At 60.0% G+C, this 22,084-nt stretch overlaps 1 protein-coding gene across 1 annotated transcript; it reads right to left on the bottom strand.

Moving 5' to 3' along the window:
• Positions 1-1,536: 1,536 nt before the first annotated feature.
• SEPTIN3 (septin 3) lies at positions 1,537-20,351 on the bottom strand. The gene is made up of 11 exons (XM_056137411.1): positions 20,117-20,351; positions 15,594-15,779; positions 13,211-13,339; positions 12,374-12,455; positions 11,294-11,431; positions 10,176-10,293; positions 8,975-9,070; positions 6,475-6,571; positions 4,351-4,402; positions 4,005-4,098; positions 1,537-2,121 (listed from the first exon to the last, which is right to left on the bottom strand). Exons 1-11 carry the CDS (start codon positions 20,124-20,126, stop codon positions 2,056-2,058), a joined length of 1,068 nt encoding a protein of 355 aa, XP_055993386.1. The 5' UTR covers positions 20,127-20,351; the 3' UTR covers positions 1,537-2,055.
• Between the last annotated feature and the right edge of the window lie 1,733 nt (positions 20,352-22,084).

The following is a 22,084-nucleotide window of genomic DNA, read 5'->3' as shown; positions in this document are numbered from 1 at the left end:
GTCCCTTCACGTCAGGGCCCCTTTGACACGGGGGGCGCTGACAGGAGCCGGGGGTCTCTTGGGTCTGAGGGCCGGAGAGAGGCTGGCCCCTGACATTTCGGGACCCTTCCAGAAGGTTCCACCGCCAAAGAGCTCAAGCTTGGGTGGCAGCCCCGCGTGACCGGGAATGACCATGTGTCTTCTGCCCCTTGCCAGCGCGCACCCACCTTTTTTGTGGGGGGTGGGCAGCGCCTCACACCCCCTTCCCCGAACGCCGCCGCCGGAGTCCCCTTCCGGCCTCCTGGCTGGCCAAAGTCCCGCCTCCACTAGGGGCGCTTCCGGCAGGCCCCCCAGGAGGTTAGTGCGCAGGCGCCCTGCCCGCGGGGGCGGAGCCAAGCGGGAAGCCCGCAGAAAAGGCGGGAAGAGCCCTGATTGGCCGAGCCCTCCCGCTCCGCCCCATCCAGCCCAGACCCCCTCTGCTAACGAGGCCCCAGCCGCCCCCATAGGCACCTGTCACCGTAAGGGATTTGAGCCCCCACGCGGCTCTCGGTGTGGTTCTGATTCACAGCCAGCTTGCTCGGGGCACCTCCTACTGACCCTGGGATGGGAAGGGGTGGGGCCTGCAACCACGTGATGGGCGTGGCCTGGAGGGGTGGGCGGGGATTATGGCGCAAGGGGGTTGCTTGCTGCCTGTTTGGGGGTCGGGGAGGGGGCACTTGAACTGTCTCCTTGAACCCTGCGGCTGCTGCTCATCACCTCGACAGTCCCTGTCTTACCCGCCACAGGTGGGTGGGAGGATGTGGGACCCCCAAAGAAGACGCAGGCCAGGCGGCTGTTCAAACAGCAACATTTAGTTATACAACACAGAAAGTCTAGCAACATTTACACAACCAGTTTGAATGTTTGTTGGCTTGGTTGGGAACTTGAATCATAATGTCACCAAAAGGTGGGCTGGGACTGGTCACGTTGAAGAAACAGGTCGTTCTGCATCCCCTAGGCTTGGGCCTCATGCTCCCACAGGACTTGGTTGTAGGTCAGTGGCCCACAAGTCACCAGCCTTTGAGCAAGTTGTGTCCAGGTGGAGATGGGGGGGGTGTTGGGGAGGGGAGGTGTTTCATAAAGACACAGTGAGGGGGGAACTGGCAGCCAACATTCGCGAACATTCATGCATCTGATGGAGGGCTTTGCCCTCTGCGGGGGACTTTCCATTGGCCCACAGTGAGGACTGTGCGCTATTAACTCATGACTCACATGAACTGGGTAGGACTACTCCAGGGGTGGCTGGGAAGAGCTCCCTCTTATTGCTACATGGCAGAAGGATAAGTTTTTCTTCCTCAAATTCACATCTTGTGGGCTTCTGGAATTTTCTGCGTGTTTAGTTCCCTTCCTTTTTTTTTTTTCCTTAAAAGTCTGAGGACAAGGAAGTCAGTTCCAGAAATGTCTCTTCAGGGAAATCACTCTTCCAAAGTAGCTACTTGGTGGGGTAAGAATGGATATGAAACTATACGGCCAAACGTGGTGAGGTGTATTTAAAAAAAAAAAAAGCAAAACAAAATTAAAAAAAAAAAAAAAAGCAATCCTAGCCCTTGCTCCCCCTTCTGGAATGATCCATCCTGACACATAAGCCTTAGGTAATGCAGGAGACACCCTTGTTCCACATCGGGGCTCACACAGCTGACGTCCACAAATCTGACAAGAAGCAAGGTTGCCTTCTTGGCCCCTGCGGGGGATCCAAGAGCGGCGCATGCAGCGAGCGGGGAGGGGGCCGTGCCCTGGGAGATGGTCACAGGTGGCTGGCATGGGGTAGCAAGGGCAGAAGCAGCTCTTGGTGAGTTCCTTCACCCCACAGACAGGCCGGGACCGGCGGACACAGACGATGGAGGGCAGTGCGGCGAGAGCTCCCTTCCACAGGGAGGGGGTGGTGGCGTGGAGCGTGGAGGAAGCAAGGTGTCCTAGGGAGGCAGCCAGCCGCTGCCGCCTGCTCGGGGCGGCCCCCCTCAGCGCCCCAAAGGCCACGGCCCGGGCAGCTCTAAGAGCCGCCAGGCGTGGCGGGAGAAGCGGCGCTTGGAAGGGCCGTCACTCAGCTGTGGGGCAGGGGGTGGCTGGCACCGGTGGAAGGACAGTGCTCAGGAGACCTTCTCCCTGCAGGGGGGGAGGGGGTGAGAACGGGTGAGCTGCACGGAGGCCAGCAGCTGGCCACAGACATGAAAGACAGCTGCTCCAGGGAGGTCTGAGATCAGGGTCATAGGGCTAAGCCTCTCCAGCACCCGCCCCCACCCTGGAATCTACCCTGGAGTCGGGGTCCGCGGGTGTAGGCCCATGTCCATCCCGAACTGGCTATGGAAGCCGGGACAGGCCCTTCTGTGGAAACGCTTGCGTGACTCAGGGCCCTGCTTCCTGCCTCAAGTCCTTGCTTGTGTGTGTGTGGGGAGGGGGGATGCTGTGGGGTCGAGAGCCTCAGCACAGATGGGGACAGGAGCTCAGGGTCACTGGCAATCTGGTCACCCAACCCCTTCTCCTGGTCTGCTGGACCCTGGGCTTTTAAGTCTGTGCGTTTTCCTAGCACCTGAGTGATGAAATGACTCTAATGTCCGGGATTCCCAGAGGCCCAGAAGAGCTGGTCCCAGAAGCGGACCAGAGTCAGAACCGAAGGTTGGGACAGGGTTATTGTGAACTGCATCATTTGGTGCTTCCCAGCCCCCAGATGTCAGCCACCTGAGGGGCTAAAGGAGGAAGGATCTGTGTAGAAAGGCTGCGAGGTTGCGCGTGTGGAAATGTGCATTATAAAGAGAGGGCGGGGGCAGCGGCTGCAGGAGGTTGACGAGGATTGGGGGGGGGCACCGTCGGGAATGTCTGCGGGATTCAGGAGGGGGGCGTCAGGGATGCACAGAGACAGGCAGGCAGACAGAAATGCGGTCAAGTTCAGCACAAAGGCGAGGAGACAGCAATGATGCAGAGCACAGAGCAGCGAGGGGGGTAGGGGGCTGGGAGGGGCAGGTGTGAGCGGAAAGCAGCTTCCGGGGAGAAGAACTGCAGGCCAGGCTGACTCGGGAGGGTTCTGAGCTTTCTTTTACTCGGTTGTAGAACGGAAGGCTTGCGAAAAAGGCTGAGCAGAGCTCGGGCACCCGGGCCCCCCTGCACCTCGGACAGCTCTGGGTCAGGGTCAGCATCCACGTGGCTGTGGGCACTGTCCGCCAGTCTCCCTGCCACCCCGCTCCTGCCAACCTCCCTCTGGACTGGCGGCTGCAATCCGTTTTGGAAGTCGGGGAAGCGTAAGCCCCCAAGTACAGGCAGGAAGATGCGGCTGCTTATCCCTGGAGGGGGCAGGATGAGGAGGAAGGCAGGAAGGGGAGGAGGGGACAGGAAGGTGCAGTGGGGGGGCGCGCAGCCAGCAGTGACAGCGACAGGGATAGCCTTTGGACAGCGACACAGACCCAAGGGTGGAGCTCCCTTCCATTCTGGCCAGCCCTCTGCTCTCCCAGAAATTTCAGCCTGTCCCTAGCATCCCAGACCACCCTGAGCCCCCAGGGAAGGTGGGGAACGCTTCATGCTCAAATGCTTTCCCTCGGAGATTCGGCAGTCTCCCTGGGGGCAGGGTCAGAAACAAGCAAGAGTTTGGGGGGGGGGTCCCTTGCTCCTGTCATTTTGAAAGGAAACGTCCCCCAGGCCTCTTGAGAGAGACCCAGCGCTCTGTTCTGGGACACGGGGAAAGAGGACAGATCACAGACAGCCATGGGGAACCCAAGTGACACAGAACTTTCCCGGGAGGGCCGGGAGAAGACCTCAACCCCCGCGCTCGCTCGCTTGCACACACAGACACACGCGCACACGTGCACACACAGACACACACGCACACAGACACGCAGCGGACACGGCGCTCCACAAACAGCAGACAGACCCTCGGGACAGAGGAGAGTGGGAGGCGGTGTGTGGGATGCTGTTTGTGTGTGTGTGTGTGTGGGGGGGTGATGGGATGGAGGGGGTCAGGGGTTACTGTCGTGGCTGGCCTCCGTGTCCGCGCTCACCGGGGGGAGGCCTCCGTTGTCATTGAGCCGCTTGGCCCGGTAGGTCTCGTAGTGGATGTTGTGCGTCACTTCCTTGAGGTCCTGGAGGTGGGTCCTGAAGGAACAAGAGGTGGTGGGGTGGGGGGAGGGTGGGGGGGGCAGTGGGATGGGGTTAGGGAGGCAGTGAGTGGTTGGCCGCAGAGCTGAGGTGGTTGGTCCCCTTCCAGGCCCACAGCCCCAATGACTGGGCCCCCGTCCCCAGAGCCTATGGGACTTCCTCAGCCCCTCCTGCCTGGGACAGGAATCGGAAGTGGACCGAGAGCCCCCAGACCCCAACAAGTCCGCCATGTCGGGGAGGGCAGCTTACCGGATCACGAAGTCACGAAGCAGGGCAAATTCACAGTGGCTGAGGTTCTCCACTGCGAACAAAACCAAGCGGTGACCCCCAATGAAGACCCCGCCGGGTTCAGATGACCGCCCCACGCCCCCCTGTCCCCAGCAGTCTGCTCCCCCGCTGGCCTGCATCCAGAAACACATCTGTACTAAGTGGCTATAACAGCATCGAAACAGTCAGGCAGCAAATAAGAACTATGACTTTTCCCCTGCTCTACGATGAGGAAACTTGCACTGCCGCAGGCCCGGGGACGCTGAGACTTGGTGCCCACCCTGGAGAGGCCCCTCACGGGAGTGGGAGAAAATCTGCAAGCCAGGGCGAGGGTTCGGGAGACACTGGCCTCACTCAGACTGAACACTTAACCCCAGGGCAGTTTCCAGCTCAGAAGTGTCATCCGAAACCAACTTGGAATTCCCACATCAGCACCACTGAGTTCATCTGCTCTGTAAGACCTGCTCTCTTCCCCAGCAGGGAAGGTGGCTGTTCCAGAACAATCCTTTAGGTTCTGACCCATGTATCGCTCCCTTTTTCTGATGATAAAAACCCTCATTTCCGGGGCTGGAGTGATAGCACAGCGGGTAGGGCCTTTGCCTTGCATGCAGCCGACCCAGGTTCGATTCCCAGCATCCTAAGCACCGCCAGGAGTTATTCCTGAGTGCAGAGCCAGGAGTAAACCCTGTGCATTGCCGGGTGTGACCCAGAAAGCAAAAAAAAAAAAAAAAAAAAAAAAAAATCCCTCATTTCCTGCACAGCTCTGCAGACCTTGTCACTTTCTGCGAAGTCTCCTGATCCCTGTTTCATAAATACTATTAGATTTCTAAATGTCTGAATTTTGTAACGTAGAGAATAAACCATTTTTATTTTATTGGGGGGGGGGGGGGAGTTTGATTTTTTTTTTTTTTTGCAAAGCCCAGCAGCATTCAGGAGCACCGTTCAGGAATTGAACTCCGGCATCTCACATGCAAAGCATGCCCTCAGCCTGCTGTGGTCTCCCTCTAAGATACACCTTCCGTCGGAAGTTGCGGGAGACGTGTCATTCCACATCCATTAAGCGCCTACGATTTGCAAATCCTTTGGCAACCATTGTGGGAGCAGCAGAGAAAGAGGAAGACGGGAGCCCTCCAGGCTTAATGGACAGAACAGACAGGCTCATAAATAATTTCAAGTCAAGAACTAGATGACGATGACAAAACACTATTTTTGTAAAAAGGCTCCCAAGTCCTTTTGTGCGGCTCAGCGGCAGAGCGCGGTGCCTCGCGTGCGTGAGACCCGGGTTTATCCCCAACACCACAAAAGACTGAAAAATTCTAGTGAATAAGGAGAGAAATGGGCTGGAGCGATAGCTTAGTGGGTAGGGCGTTTGCCTTGCATGCGGCCGACTTGGGTTCGATTCCTCTGTCCCTCTCGAGAGCCCGGCAAGCTACGGAAAGTATCCCGCCCGCATGGCAGAGCCTGGCAAGCTCCCCATGGCGTATTCAATATGCCAAAATAATAAGTCTCATAATGGAGACGTTACTGGTGCCTGCTCGAGCAAATCCATGAACAAGGGAAGGAGAGTGTTGTGCTAAGGGGAGAAATAACCCAAGCCGATGGTGTGGACCTGGTAGTGGAGTCAAAATCACCAAGTCTGCCAGGGGTAGCCAGGCTGCCTCCTGCCTGGCATCACGGGGTGTGGTCAGGAAACCAAATCTGAGTCTGAAATCCCAGGATCACTGCTAGCAATTCAGTGGCTTCGGCAGGGACCTTAAGCTGAGATCCGACCGCCTCGGGAGCAGGTACAAAAGCCGTTCTCTGAAAACCATCAGAATCCTTAGACTCGGCCACCATGACTCCTGGGGAGCACCCTGTCAGGCAGGCGCGCTTCCAGGGACAGCCGCTCCCTGGGCCCTTAGCTGTCCCACCACGGGAAGTATCTGACACCACCGAGTCAGTGCCAAGGTGGGCCCAGAGCTTCCAGTCAGGGTTCTCCGCTTCTCCGATGAAACTGTAAACTCCTGACAGCCCCCCGCTGGCCAGCGCATTTCATTTCTACCATTCTCAAGCCGCTAAACAGCTAAATCAGCATCATTCATGGCCAGTTGCTGCAGATCCAGTTACCTTCAATGATTCCCCAGGGCGTCTTCCTGCCGAGCACACGCTTGCCGTTCACTTGGTACTCCTTGTCACTCCCCACCACGGCAAAGGGCATGCTCTCCTGCTGGAGGGCAGAGACACCAGTCAAGGCGCCGGGTCCATCTCCCCCAACAAGTCTGCAGGCCAGCCCTGACCTTTGGACTGGACCATGCTTCTGTCGCCGCTTTGACAGGTTCAGTTTTTTTTTTCTTTTTTTTTTTTTTCCTTTTTGGGTCACTTCCAGCAATGCACAGGGGTTATTCCTGGCTCTGCACTCAGGAATTACTCCTGGCGGTGCTCAGGGGACCATATGGGATGCTGAGAATCGAACCCGGGTTGGCCGCATGCAAGGCAAATGCCCTCCCTGCTGTGCTATCGCTCCTGCCCCAGACAGGTTCGGTTTGATCGGGAGAAGAATGTTATGAGAGATCGTAAAACGGACACCCTTGGGAACTGCTGCTTTCTGCTGTCAGCCCCATAAAACCACTGGGCAGGGCCACTCCTCAGCCGAAGGCTCAAGTTTCAACGCCCACTTGGTGGGCACCAGCTTCTCTGCCCCAGCAGTTGGGTTGCGGCTCACCCCAGCCTGTGTTCCTCTATTTGCCTCACCTAGTGAGGTTTGTTTTTCTTCTCCAGTTTTTTTTTTTTGGTCACACCCGGCGATGCTCAGGGGTTACTCCTGGCTCTGCACTCAGGAATCACCCCTGGCGGTGCTCGGGGGACCATATGGGATGCTGGGAATCGAACCCGGGTAGGCCGCGTGCAAGGCAAATGCCCTACCCGCTGTGCTATCACTCCAGCCCCTCTTCTCCAGTTTTTATACTTTTATCTGTGGCGGCAGAGGGATTGGGCCATCCCTGGTGATGCTCAGAATTTGCTCCTAAATCCATGCTCAGTGGACCATAGTGGTGCCTGGGATGGAACTGGGGTTGGCCACACCCAACGCAAGTGCCTTAGCCCCATCCTATCTCTCAAGCCTCTGTACAAGTTTTCTATTCTTTTGGTGGTGGGGTTGAGGGGAGTTGTTTGGGTCACCCCTAGCAATGTTCAAGGGTTACTCCTGGCTCTACACTCAGGAATCACTCCTAGCAGGTCTGGGGGACCATGTGGGAGGGACGCGGGAGTCAAACCCTGTCAGCCACATGCAAGGCAAACACCCTCCCATCTGTACTCCGTACTATCACTCTGGCCCAACAAGTTCTTTTTTTTTTTTTTTTTTTTTTTTGCTTTTTGGGTCACACCCAGCGATGCTCGGGGGTTACTCCTGGTTCTACACTCAAGAATTACTCCGGCAGTGCTTGGGGGACCCTATGGGATGCCGGGGATCAAACCCAGGTCAGCCACATGCAAGGCAAACGCCCTCCACGCAGTATTATCCCCCCAAGTTCTTAATAGCGGTTCAATTCACTGTCCTGCAGCAGAGGTACCGGGCGACGAGTGTGTAGATGCTGCTTCCTAGAGAATTAAAGTGTTTCAGAAAGGCTGGATAGGGAGCTGGAGGTATGGCACAACGGGTAGGGCGTTTGCCTTGCACGCGGCCGACCTGGGTTCGATTCCCAGCATCCCATAGGGTCCCCAGAGCACCGCCAGGAGTAACTCCTGAGTGCATGAGCCAGGAATAACCCCTGTGCACTGTTGGTTGTGACCCAAAAAGCAAAGCAAACAAACAAACAAACAAAAAAAAAACCAGAAAGCTTGGCTAAAACGAAGCTTCTCTAGCAAAAAGAAGTGGGTTTAGACTCAAAGAAGAGGTCTGGCCTCCACAAGAAAACTGTGTTCAAGGTTTAGGATATGTATGTTCAACATGCCTTTAACCCCATACCTGATCAAATTAAAATAAGTTTTAAATAAATTTTAGATGATTTCCTCCTTTAATGATTTCTTCATTCCTACTCTTTCCATACTATGACCGGGGAAGAAGCTGTCACTGAGAGTAACGTGTTGATGTTGGTGCTACAATCTGTGTGAGGGCCCAGGCAAGTGTGAGCCCCCAGTGTGAGGCCGGCATCAGCTGTTCACCTCACACTCCTCCAAGGAGGGAACGGACCCACACAGGGAGAACGTGTGTGCCAGGTTATGCTAGGCTGAGAGAAAAGTCCAGAATAGAACTCGGGGTTCTGATGCCAAAGCAGACTGCAGAAGGTCAGAACTGGGAAAGAGCTCAATTTCCCAGCCAGGTGGCGGAAGCCCTACACAGTCGGCCCAGGTTCGATCCCGGCACCCCATTATGGTCCCGTGAGCACTGGCAGGAGTGAGTCCCTGAGTGCAGAGCCAGGAGTCAGCCGTGAGCATCGCCAGATGCGGCCCCCAAAAGAATAAAAACAAAAACCCGATGATTCCCCAGCCAGATCCCCTGGAGCTACTGTGAGGCCGCTGGGTGGGATGCAGATGACGGGCAGGGTGGGGGGGACGGGGTTCTCGATGGCCCTCCCAGGGTGACCAGGGAGACCCGAGGGGGCTCTGAGGAGCCGAGATTTACACCCACCCGAATTTTGTCATTCTCCGTCTTGTCCTCCAGGTCCTCGTCGAATTCCTTCTGGGGGTAGAACTCGATGCCGTTCACTTCGAGCTCCTTGCGAACCTGGCGGGAGGGGCGGGAGGTGTGCAAGAGCCATGGGGGCTGAAGGGGGTGCACCCATGTGGCACACATGGTGGGGTTCCTCTGGAACTTGTACCCTGGCACAAGGCAACACAGCCTCACCTGCTGCCTGAGGTGACAGCCAGCACACCCCTGGGAGCAAAACTTGTGACATCCCCCTCCCTGCCCACCTTCCCATTTACAGGGAGCCCAACAGCCACCACTCCTCTCTCTAGCCTGAAATCCTGCTTCCTCCAGGAAGCCGTCCAAGACCTTCCCAGCGCTGGTCTACTTGACTGTCTCAGGGTTAGCTGCTCCCCCCCCTTTTTTTTTTCTTTTTGGGTCACACCCAGGGATGCTCAGCGATTACTCCTGCCTCTGCACTCAGGAAATACTCCTAGTGGTGCTTGGGGGACCATATGGGACACCAGGGATCGAACCTGGGTCGGTTGCGTGCAAGGCAAATGCCTTCCCCGCTATCGCTCCAACCCCTGGGTTAGCCTTTTGGAGGGAGGAGTCCCAAGCATTGCTCAGGGCCACAGGGCAACCCCCAGTGATTCTCGGCCCGGCTGTGCAGGCCTGACAGTTCCATACTCTGCCCAGCGGTGCTGGGGAGCAAACGGGGTCCTAATCATGCCAGAGTTGACTAAGTTTCTCTCTTTTTTTTTGTTGTCTTAGGGCCATACATGGCAGTGCTCAGGGATCACTCCTGGCGGTGCTCGGGTGCCCCATGGGATGTTGGGGATTGAATCCTGGTCAGCTGCGTGCAAGACAAAATAAATAAATAAATAACATAAAAGCCTAACTCACTGTGCTATGGTCCAGCCCCCTGACTCTTAAGTGTTTTAGAGGCAGGAGCTGCCTGTCTGCGGATCTTGCATCTTCCTCCCCAGTGGTTCCTGCACAGGGAGGACTTCTAGAACATTCCACTAAGGTCTAGCTTGATGGTTAGTCCCCATCAAGCAACCTAACAGCATCGTCTCCCGGTCCGGGCTTGTGGGTGGCAGAGAAGCAGGTCCCCACCTTGGCCTTCAGTCCTCAGCCACAGTCCCCTCTGCCCCGGCTCAGGGCTGCACGGGGAGGGGCGGGGGGGGGGGCGGGGCCTCACCCTCTGCTTGAACTCCGACTTCTCCTCCAGCGTCATGGTGTCGGCCTTGGCGATGACCGGGATGATGTTCACGACTTTGCTGAGGTGCTTCATGAACTCCAGGTCCAGCGGCCGCAAGCTGGGGGCACGGAGTGGGCTGTCGGCGCCACCCGCCGCCCCCAACAGCAGACGCCTCCTCTCCTGCCGGCCCCACCTCCTCTCACCTGCTCCATACAGGCCCCTACACCCCCTCCCCCCAGTGTCCTCCACCATCCCCCCCTCCTTTCCAGCCTGGGTACTGCTTGGTCCTGCCAGCCACCACCCCGCCCGCCCGCGACCCGCCCAGACGCCTTTGCCTGCTGGTGTCTTTCTCCTAATGACGGCGTCTCTGCAGGGGCTGTTCCTCTCTCTGCTCAGGCGTCCTGGAGGTCCCTGCCCCCTTCTCAGGGTTCTGGCTGGGACCCCAATCGTGGTGGTGAGGGAGAAAATGAACCTTCCTATGGAGTCTCTCAGCCCCTCCATCAGACGCCCACTGGAGTGCCTGGTTCCTCCAGTGCTGGGGGGGGGGGGGTCTTGGCTACATCGTCATCTCTAGATCTGAGCCCTGACCTGGAAGGTCCCCCAAGCCCACCCATGCTGGGAAGAGGCCCCAGGCCACCCGATGTCTTCATTGTCTGCCCTGCTGCTCGGTTCACACCCATTCAGGCCCAGAGCTCTCACGTCCTGCCCGCCGCTGCCAGCCTGCACCCTGCTCTCCGACGCCCGGGGGGCCTGCTTGCCCTCCAGCTACCCACAGCGTGTCCCCGTCCAGGTGTGGCCTGTGCCACACCCACCCCGAGCAGGCAACAACAATGCCCAGGAGGCCCCATGCACAGCTGAGCACTTTTCCTGGAGCACCATTGTGCAACAGTCCCGGGACTGGTCCTGGCTGCCTGACCCGGCCCATCTTGGCCTCCCGGGCTGAGTCCAGGTCTCAGCGTGGACAAGTGCTGGGGACAGCACTGGGGAGTATGTCCGAGTTTCCAGTGTGGGGGAGAAGCCTTGGGGATGACACCCCCACAGCACTGGGGGGTACAAATGAGCGTCCAGTGGGGGAGAGGAACCCCCAGGGACGCCCCCGCAGCACTGGGGGTACGTACGAGTGTCCGGTGGGGGAGATGAAATAGAGGCAGCAGTGCACGCGCGTGTCGGGGATGCGCTTCTTCCGGGCGATGTTCACCTCCTCCTTCAGGAACTTCTCGTACTGCTCGTTGATGTACTTCTCAATGGGCTCCCAGCTGCGGGGCAGGGAGGGTGGACATGGAGGGCCGGGGGGAGCCTGCCGCCCCCCATCTCCAAGACCCTCCAGACGGCTGGCCCCGGGTCTCTAGGAGCCTGTAGCCCCCACTCTGCCCGGCCCTCCAGGCTGTTTCTCATGAAATGAGGGGCCCTGCAGGAAGGCCCGTAGGGCTGCACGGAGCAGGTAGGGGGGTTCAGCACAGACAGCAGCGGCCATGGAAAGTGCTGGACCACTCCTCGCGGTGACAATCCCCAATTACCGCAACAACGGACCTTCATCTGTGAGAACACACACACACACACACACACACACACACACACACACGGGAGGCAGAGGGTCATCCCCCCTAGCTGGGGCCCTGTCTGTCTGGGGGGGCACCCCAGCTCCTTCCCAAAAGCACATAGACTTGGGGCTGGAGTGATAGCACAGCAGGTAGGGCATCTGCCTTGCACGCAGCCGACCCGGGTTCGATTCCCAGCATCCCATATGGTGCCCTGAGCACCGCCAGGAGTAACTCCTGAGTGCAGAGCCAGGAGTAACCCCTGAGCATTGCCGGGTGTGACCACCCCCAAAAAAAATTTTTAAAAATAGCACATAGACTCCACCCTTGCCTGGGGGAACACTTCAATCTAGAACCTTCCATCTGTATACCATAGTGCCAACTCCACCACTGTCCCAGCTGCCAGCCTTGGCCATGGGCAGCAGTAAGAGCCAAGAAGGGCCCTTTTCCCAAAAAAATTAAATTTTAAAAAAATTTAAAAAAAAAGAAAAAGACTGGCCCTTCTCAGTGGCCCGGAGAGAGTCCCTGCTCAGATGCCCAAGGTCCAGGCCCCCCAGGCCAGCCCCTCAGCTCTGTCACCCCAGCCCCACACTGGGCCCCAGGCGGGCCTCTGCCCTCCCCCTCAGGCCCTGAGCCTCCCCGCCTGCGGCAGACACATACCAGTTCTCGTTGTTGATCTGGTCCCCAAAGCCCGGGGTATCCACGACCGTGAGCTTCATCTTGACGCCGCCTTCCTCTATCACTGGGGGGACATAGCACCCGGGGAGGGGGGTGTCACCTGGCAGGCCAGCCAGGGTGCCCCGGCCCCACCTTCAGGAAAGGCAGCCCTAGAGCTTCCCCGAGCCCGATCTCCTTCCCGGTTTCGGGTACCCAGGTAGGCGCGCCCCCAACGCTGTCCCCCTGTATTTTTGTTGTTTTGGGGGGTGTTTTTTTGTTTGTTTGTTTTCTGCTTTTTGGGTCACATCCATCGATGCACAGGGGTTACTCCTGGCTCATGCACTCAGGAATTAACCCTGGCAGTGCTTAGGGGACCATATGGGATGCTGGGAATCAAACCCAGGTTGGCCGCGTGCAAGGCAAACGCCCTACCCGCTGTGCTATCGCCCCAGCACCGTGGGGGGCATTTTTTTGAGCCATACCTGGCTGTCCTCAGCGATCACTCCTGGCAGGGCCCGGGGGACCATTTGGGGTATCGGGGATCGAACCAGGAAGGCAAGCACCCTGCCCGCTGTACTGTCGCACCAGCCCGCTCAGGCTGTCTAAACCCACCCACCACTCCCGCAGGACCACCCAGCTCAGAGGAGGGGTCACCCCTCCTCTGTCCCGAGCCCCAAGAAGCCCTGATCGCCCTGCACACGCCCCTCCCCAAGTCTGTACACCTGCGCCCCGCATCCCCGCCCAGCCCTAGGCCCCTGTACACGCCCTGCCTGCGGCCTCACCACACCCATGCCCACACTGCTCTGCACCCCACACCCCTGTCCGCGCCCCGAGCCGCACCGTGCCCCACTGCTTTGATCTCCACCGTCTTGGGGATCTTCTCCTCTCGGTTCCAGCTGGAGGCCTTGCGGCTCACCTGGGATTTGAAGAGCGTGTTCACCAGCGTGGACTTGCCCAGCCCGCTCTGACCTGCGCAAGGCGGGGGTGAGAAGGCCGGGTCGGGTCCAGCTCTGAGCCTCGTGCTCTCCCCCGACCCCCCCATCCCACCCCACCCCGCAGAAGTCTAGAGCCGTGAGTCACCGTCACGGGATGGAGCAAGTGGCTTCTCGATGCCCAAGGTCTGGGAAATCCAGTCCCTCCGTGTGGAGCCCAGGAGTTGGGGGGAGGACCCCATCTCTCTGCCTAGTGAAATCCTTGCGCTCCTGTGTGTGTGTGTGTGTGTGTGTGTGTGTGTGTGTGTGTGTGTGTGTGTCCAGCGGAAGTTTCCCATCTTTATCACAGCACCAAGAGCACCACTTTTTTCCCTCCTGCCCTTTTGGCCCTGGTGGTATCCAAGCACCCCTCGGTGATCACGGACCCCACTGGAGTGGGGCTATAGAGGGGGATGCGCAAGTCACTGCGCAGGGAGGGGAGAGGAGGGCAGGGAGGGCCGCCCCCACCCATCCCTACTCCATGGGCGTCAATGTCTCTGCTGGCTGCACCAGAGCTTGTGTTTCCAGAAGTTCCACAGCTGGAAACGGGGCTGGGAACCCACACTGGTCCCCGAGACAGTCCACAGCCAGGCTTGCGAAGGAAACCCCCACACACACCCCAACACATGCAAGAAAAGCTAAAAGCGGCTCCAGCAGCCTCTGTCAAAGTGGGGGACACTGTCCCTCCAGGGGGGACATTGGAAAGATGGGGCCAGTGGCCAAAGGCATGACTGGGGGGCACTTCCCGTTCATACACTGAATGGAGGTGGATTTCCAGCAGGGAGCTGAATCTTTCTTTCTTTCTTTTTTTTTTTTTCCTGAAATGGGGACAGTAGGGCACATGCGGGGGGAGGTGTCACCTTCACTCTCAGGAGCTGGGTCAGGTGGAGGAGACACAAGCACCTGGAGAAGCTGGAAGGGTGTGTGCATATGTGTGTGTGTGTGTGTGTGTGTGTGACCGTGGAACAGTGTGTACAAAAGGCGGGGGGCGGGGAAGGGAAGAAAGAGCCCGGAAAATCCCAGCAAACCGTGTCTGGGAAGGGCGGTGCAGACCCGCCACCCAGGAAGAGGGTAGGGCTGTGTGGTTGGGTGGGGGGGTGGATGAGGCCACTCAGGCTTAGCCAAAGGGAGAATCATGAAGGGTCTGCAGTGGGCTGGGCACTGGGAGGAGTTTGGAGGCTGGGGGAAAAAAGGGGCCTGAAGGATGAAGGATCGAAGTCCTGGAGGAAGGAGAACGCGGGTGAGTGGGTGCCACTCACTTCCGCTGCCTGGCGTTGAGAGATTTGCGCCTACGGGCCAGAGAGGTGCTCACGGGGCTGGCACTATTAGGAGACCCAGCACCCTACAGCCCCCCACGCGTGGCCAGGGGCAAGCCTGGGCCTCCACTGCATAGAGACCAAAACAGCAGGCAGCACCAAGAGGGAAGGGGACCACGCAGAGCCGCCGGTGCTCCTGGGGGACCCACGTGCTGATGCAGGGGCAGACACCCCGCTACCCGGCGCAGGGAGGAGAGGGCAGACCCCCGAGACCCGGGCAAAAAAGCTGACGGAAGCAGTGATGGAGCTCAAGGTGAAAACGCAGGGGGCAAAGACGCGGACCAGGTGCGGGTTGGACCACCGAGGAACCGTGTCCTGCTGTTATGTTCCACAACTCAGGGGCACTGCAGGGACCGAGGTCCTGAAAATCCTAACTTGAAAAGCGCCCCCAAAAGATCAGACGTCCTTCCCCAGCCCGTCACCCCAGCTCATAAGGATGGTGGGGGGGGAGGAATTCAATCAGCTTAATCAATGGCTGAATAAATAGCAATACTGCTACATTATTGGCACTGCCCTCCCGTTGTTCATCGATTTGCTCGAGCGGGCACCAGTAACGTCTCCTTTGTGAGACTTGTTGTTACTGTTTTTGGCATATCGAATACGCCACGGGGAGCTTGGCAGAGTGCAGGCAGGATACTCGGTAGCTTGCTGGGCTCTCTGAGAGGGACGGAGGAATTGAACCCGGGTCGGCTGCGTGCAAGGCAAATGCCCTACCCACTGTGCTATTGCTCCAGTCCACTGCTACATTTAAAAAAAAAAAAAAAAGGACTGAGAGAAGGACCTTGATGCTCCCCTAAACCAAATTATTGAAAAGTAGTGGTGGGAGAGGTGGCCTGGGGGTACCCCCCAATCCACCCCCTGCCACTGCTGAGGCCAGGTCTGAAACCGAGCACTGAAGGGAGGGCCCCTGGCCCCCAGCCCCCCGGCCCCCCATACCCACGACCATGACGTTGAAGTCGAAGCCCGTCTTCATGGTCTTCTTGCGCATCTGCTCGATGATGGTGTCAATGCCCACGTAGCCCAGCAGGCTGGAGTTGACGCTGACATTCACGGGCTTCATGGGCACTGCCGGCTTCGGCCTGGGCTCAGGCACCAGCTCTGACATGGCTGCGTCCGAGAGCCCTACGGGGCCACAGCAGGGGAGGGCTGCAGTCAGCACCCGGGAGCCCCCGCTCCATGGGGACCCCGAGTGCCTCGCCCAGGAAGCCGAGGGACTTGGCGGGAGGGACACTCGCCAGTGCACTTAGAGGGCCCCAAGTACTGGCCTGCGGGTCACTGTGTCTGTAGGTCACTGTGTCTGCAGGTCTGAAAGGGCGTTTCTCCCACAACCCCCCCCCCCAGCCAGGGCATGGTGACATCTGGGGTCCAGAGTGATGAGGGGGGCAGGGGACTGGAGCGATAGGCACAGTGGGTAGGGTGTTTGCCTTGCACGCAGCCAACCCGGGTTTGATTCCCAGTGTCCCATAAGGTCCCCTGAACACCGCCAGGGATAATTCCTTAGTGCAGAGCCAGGAGTTACCCCTGTGCATCGCGGGGTGTGACCCAAAAAACAATAAAACCAAAACAGAGTGATGAGGGGATCTGTCCTGTGTAAGGTGTGACATCCAGGGCATCCCTGGCATCTAACAGATGCTGGCAGGAGCTGCCCTGACCGTGATGGGCTAAGACATAAGCACATCTGCACATGCACCCACTGCCCCGTCCTGCAGAGCAACGCCCCCATCTGCGACAGTCTGCTCCGGTCCCCCTTCCCAAGGAAGCCAAAGGCTTTCCAGAAGCAGCTGCCTAGGGACTCCTGGGCACGGTCTTCCCTGGCATGGTCATTTAGGTATAAAAAGGGCCAAACCCCTTCCTCCTGAGTCCCCTGCCTCAGTGTCCCCTCTGAGAGGGGGTCTGTGCCCGTGGAGTGCCAGCCGCTGGCCTCACCAGATTTCACCTGCAGGAGAATGTCGCCCCTTGAGGTACACAAGGAGAGCATGACACCCAGGCGGGGGCCGTGTGCTGAAGATGGCACGGGGCGGGGCAGGGTGGGGAGGGGTGTGGCAGGGGCTCAGAGGGGTGAAGGCACGCACCCACAGGCCAGACCCCCGCTCGGTCCCCCAGCAAGGCCGGAAATGACTCAACAAGGAAGCAAGAGAAATGGTGCCTGGAGCGTGAAGGAGGGGAGGACGAGGAAAGTGTTCCCTGGGCGGGGCAGGGCCAAGCTACTTCCGTGTCGCCCGAGGAGGCCGTAGGAGAGCGCACCCGCTTCCCAGAAAACGGGGTGTGTGTAAGGCGGACCGTGACCCTGTCCAGAGCCTAGGACAGCGGAGAGGGCGTTTGCCTTGCACACGGCCGACCCGGGTTCTATTCCCCGCATCCCATAGGGTCCCGGAGCACCACCAGGAGTGATTCCTGAGTGCAGAGCCAGGAGGAACCCCTGAGCATCGCCGGGTGTGACCCAAAAAGAAAAAAAAAGGAAAAAAAAAAGAAAGTTGCCCATTGTGGGGGGGATTGGGGGACTCCCTGCTGGGAGCCTGGGGTGGGGGGGCCTGAACAGACAGTGCTGGGAAGCTCCCTAAGGGCCACACAGTCCAGACCCCCTGCCCAGTTTGGGTTCCTGGGCTCCTCAGGGGGAGGCACGAGGCCAGAGCATGCGCGGGCTACAGAGGGTGACCCCCGATGTGACCCCCGATGCTCCCGAGCCCCCCCGCACTCTCCCAGGGACCCTTTGGGCTTGGCCATCCTCCTGCAGAGACTCAGCTCCAGATGGGCGAGAGGGAGAAGGGGTCGCATCACCTCATCCCCATGCCCCCAGTGCCAGCCAGAAGTCTGTTGTTGGACCTTCCACCCCGTGTGCCCGTGGGAAACCTTTCTCCCCGCACCTCCAGGCCCTGCCCCTCCTGACAGGCCTCGGCAGCTCCACGGAGCCTGGCACGGCTCCCTCCGGCTTCCCGGGAAGCTGCCGGCAGCCCGAGGCTCCAGTCGGCGGCAAGATGGGCCCAGCTCTGCAGCAGCTGCCTCCGGGAGGCCCGGCCCGCTGCCCAGCACCCGGCACACCTGCACGGCACCCCGGGTCCCCACGCAGCTGCTCCGGCAGCTGGGCCCTTCTCCTTCCCTCTCAGAGCCGAGTTCATGTAGTCTCCACAGTGCGGGCAGAGAGACTGTTGGTCGGCTTGTGGAGGTGGGGGGGAGTCTCGACTGCTTCAAGGCCTGGGAAAGCAAGTCCTTTTTTTCTTTTTTTTTTTTTTGCTTTTTTGGGTCATACCCAGCAATGCTCAAGGGTTCCTTCTGGCTCTGCATTCAGAAATTACTACTCCTGGCGGTGCTTGGGGGACCCTATGGGATGCCAGAGATCAAACCCAGGCCAGCCAACGTGCAAACGTCTTCCCCGCTGGACTATCGCTCCGGCCCCAGAGTCCATTTCGTTATAAGACTCTAAGACTGTGAGTCTTCTTTGGTTTGTTTTGGGGCCATGCCCAGCGGTGCTCAGGGCTGACTCCTGGCTCTGTGCTCAGGCTCTGTGACTCCTGGCGGTGCTGAGAGGACCATATGGGCTACTGAGGATTGCACCAGGGTCAGCTGTATGCAAAGCAAACGCCCTTCCCGCTGTGCTAGCACTCTGGCTCCCAAGGAGAAGCAGAAGCAGATGGGACCAAGGTCTCAAGCACAGGCCTGGCGGCATGAGGTCCTGAATCCCATCCCGGCACTGCCTGGGCCCTGGGCTCCACCTCGCCCGCGTCAAGCATGGAACCATCCCGCCCGCATTGCACTGCCAGGCCCAGCTCCCCAAGACTGGCCGCTTGACCAGTCCCCCAGATAAACGAAGAATCAAAGGTGTGCTTCCACCGGGACCATGGCCCGCTCGGCCTGTCCTGTCCTCAGCAGTCACCCAAAGGAGACCTGGCACACACCCCAGGCGCGGGCAGAGCCCATCTGTGATGTAGCAGCAAGAATGCCACCTGTCCCCCTCTCTGCACACCAGCTGGAAACAGCCCTGACCATCACCTGCCGACCACATGCTCCCAACCACCGCTGGCCACGAGGAGGGCAGCCACTGGGGGCCCACTGGGCCGCCACCCCACCCCCCACCCCACCCAGGAATGCCCCCAAGGGGCTTCCTGTGCCCCCAGAGTCCCTTGGTCCTCACTCATTCATTCATTCATTCATTCAGTTCTTCCATCCTCTGGGCACCCCATCTGCTGTCCAATGGAAACCTCCTCTCTATACCCCAGACTCAGTGCCAGGGGCACTGGAAGCCAGACAAGGCCGAGTCACCCAGAGAGGCTCTCTGACACATACAAAGATATTCAGGGCGCGGGGCCACCGCCCTGAACCCAAATTCTGTAGTTCCAGCTTCCGCGTCCATGGCCCTGCTGACCTCTGCCAGCCAGCCTCAGCGGGGTGACTGCAGGAAGATGGGGCCTGGTCCCCACTCTCTCAGGAGCCAGGGGGGTTGGCCAAAGGGACGGACATCAGTTACCTGGCCCTGAGCAGGTGTTTGAACCCTGGGCCGGCCGGGGGTGTGTCCCTCCCACCTCTGTGCCTCCAGGTGAGAGCCTAACCAGGTGGCACTCAGCAAGCGAACGAATGAATGACCGAATGATGGCTGAGCACGGAGAATGAATGAGCAGATGGTGACCCCCCTCGGTCCTCCCACGGACACTGACTCCCGGCAGAGCTGCTGACCTCCAGCCCATAGTGGGGACGCTCGAGACCAGCCCTGCTGGTCCACAGATGTCCACAGCGTGGTGGTTGGGGAGGGGGGGGTTGGATGGCGAGCTCAGCGTGGGATCACAGGCCCCGACAGGGTCCTGGAGGCCCCCCTAGACTCTGGGTCCTCAGTAGCCCTGCAGGAGCCCACGGGAGAGGCCTGTCCACCCGGCTCAGTTCTAGCTGTGCCCCCACAGATACAAGATCGCCCCCAGCCCCAGCTCAGGCAAGGGGCCAGCGCCCCTGGCCCGGCTTTGTCTGGTGGGGGGACCCCACTCCTCTGTGGGAAGGAAGCTGCAGGGGGGTCTTTGCAGGGCAGCACCTGTCCTGGGGGCTGGGGGCGGGGGTTAGAGGGGGCACTTTTTTCCTAGCAGGACCCACTCCCAGAGAGAGACAGACAGACAGACAGACACACACACACACACACACACACACACACACACACACAGCCCGCGAGGCGCCAGCCCGGCTCTTAGGAGAGGGATCACAAAAGACGGCTCAGCCCTTTCCCATCTGCAGGAGCGAAGGGGTCTGGGACGCCCCCTTCCCCCGCCCAGCCCTCGGAGGCCGGCGAGTTTCCCTGGGCGACCACCGCCCGGCTGGGTGGCCCGGCGAGCGGGGGGAGGGGTCCCGCGGTGGCCCCGATACCTGCGCGCGTCCCGCTCGCGTGCGCCCGGCGTGGGGCGCTCGGCGCGCAGCCGGCGGCGCGCGTGGGCAGCGCCCGTCCCCGGGTGGGCACCTGGGCCCGGCGCCCCCGCCAGCCCTACCTTTGGACATGAATCCTCCTTTGTCTCCGCGCCTCCGGGAGATGCTCAGGGCGCGGGGCTGCCGGGCTGAGCGCGGCGCGGGGCTCGTCCGGGCCCGAGCGGCCCCCGCAGCCGGGCCTCGCCGCTCGGCCCTCGCCGCTGCCCGCCCCCGGGACTGGCCTCGGCTCGCTCGCGCCGCTGCCCCTGCCCGCGCGCCCCGCCGCCGCCGCCGCCGCCGCCGCTGCCACCCGCACCACGTGACCCGCGCGCCCGCGAGCGCCCCTCCCCCGCCCTCCCGCGGCGCCCGCACGCACGCCCGCACGGCCGCACGCGGGAGCGGGCCCGGGGACGCGCCGGGGGCGCAGCCCGCAAGGTGCGCGCGTCTCCGGCCCGGGGCGCGCCCCCCGCCTGCACCCCGCCCGCTCCCGCCCGCACCCCGCCCGCTCCCGCCCGCACCCCGCCTGCTCCCCGCCTGCACCCGCTCGGGCCTCCGACCCTCCTCTCCCAGCTAGTCACGCGGTGACCCGGACGCCCCGGCCCCGATGCCCGCACTGCCCCAACGCCCGCCCGCCGGGGCCCTGCGGAGTCGAGCCCTCTGACCTTGACCCGCTCTGACGCTTGCCCGTGCCTCAATTTACCCGCTGGAAAATATTGCATGCATGCATGCATGCAACCGACATTCTGGGGAGGTGTTGTGCCCAGCCTGCGGGGCTAGGGGGGCGGCGCGGGGCCCACCCGGGAGCAGGCTGGTCCTCTGCGGGGCGGGGTATATATGCAGGTGGGCACCGTGAGAAAGCCCGCGGGGGAGGATGGTTTGCAGGAAAGGAGGACGGGGAAGGGCTGGCAGAGGGAAGGGGGAGGCCTCCCCCCCAGGAGGTGAGGATGTCTGCGCCTAGGAGGTGAGAGGCTGTAGGGCTGTTAGTGGACCAAGCTGAGCTGTCTAGGAGGGCCGGGAAAATTCCAGTGGGGGCATGGTAGGGAGCTAGAGAGGCTGGAGGTGTCAGGCCCAGCTAGCCAGGCTCAGGGGCAGAACTTATGGGAGGAGAATGGTGAGTCACCAGCGCCAGCAAAAATGCACTGCCCAAAGCACTGCTGGCAGAGGTGAGGCCCTAGTGAGGGCAGAGCAGGCTGAAGGTCAAGTACAGATGGAGGACACACACACACATACAACCCCATGCCCCCTACCCCCCCCCCCATTGAGCACAGGAAGGAGGAGCTACCGTACCTGCATTTAGGAGAGAGCTCAGGGGTTAGGGGAGCCCCCAGACTGGGTCAGGAACTGGATCTCGGGGGTCCTTTGAAAGGTAGGGATGACCCAGGCCAGAGGGGTCATACAGCAGGTACTGTACTTGCCTTACATAGCCAACCTGGGCCCACACCCCCCGAGCCAGCAGGAGTGATCCCTTAGCACAGAGCCACTGGGTGTGGCCCCCAAGACAAAAAAAAAAAGTTGGACTGAATGAGGGCACCGCAAGAGCTGGGTTCCAGCCAGCTTCCAGCCACCAGATTATCTTCTGCCTCAGTGGTCCTGTTCAAGAGACCAGGGGACCAGGGTGGGAGCGATACTCCAACGGGGAAGGGTTTGCCTTGCATGCAACCAACCTGGGTTCAATCCCCAGCATCCCATATGGTCCTCCAAACACTGCCAGGAGTAATTGCTGAGCACAGAGCCAGGAGTAACCCCCCCCAAAGAAAAAAAAAAACAGAGTCTGGGGTACCATATCCCTGTGTATGAGGCACCCACTCACCTCTCAGCCTCAGGGGTGGGGGCAGACCTGAAAAGGTCAGGTTGAAGGGGGTGGTTGAGGGGGGTAGAGGCCAGAGGTCACAGGTGAAGTCATTCAAGAGAGGAACATCAAGGAAGCCCCCCCCATCCGTATCCCCACCCCACCCCATGACTGCAGGGGGACTGTGTTTCATGGGGAAGCCATCGAAGTTGGACTCCCCTAGAACCAGCTGATTATTTCAGATGTTTAGGGAACCGTAGCA

This window comes from Sorex fumeus, unplaced genomic scaffold (assembly GCF_029834395.1).
Source record: "Sorex fumeus unplaced genomic scaffold, SorFum_2.1 ptg000125l, whole genome shotgun sequence".
In the NCBI taxonomy this organism is placed as follows: domain Eukaryota; kingdom Metazoa; phylum Chordata; class Mammalia; order Eulipotyphla; family Soricidae; genus Sorex; species Sorex fumeus.
The sequence above is the reverse complement of the archived record's forward strand: the minus strand, read 5'-3'. Positions and strand labels throughout refer to the sequence as shown.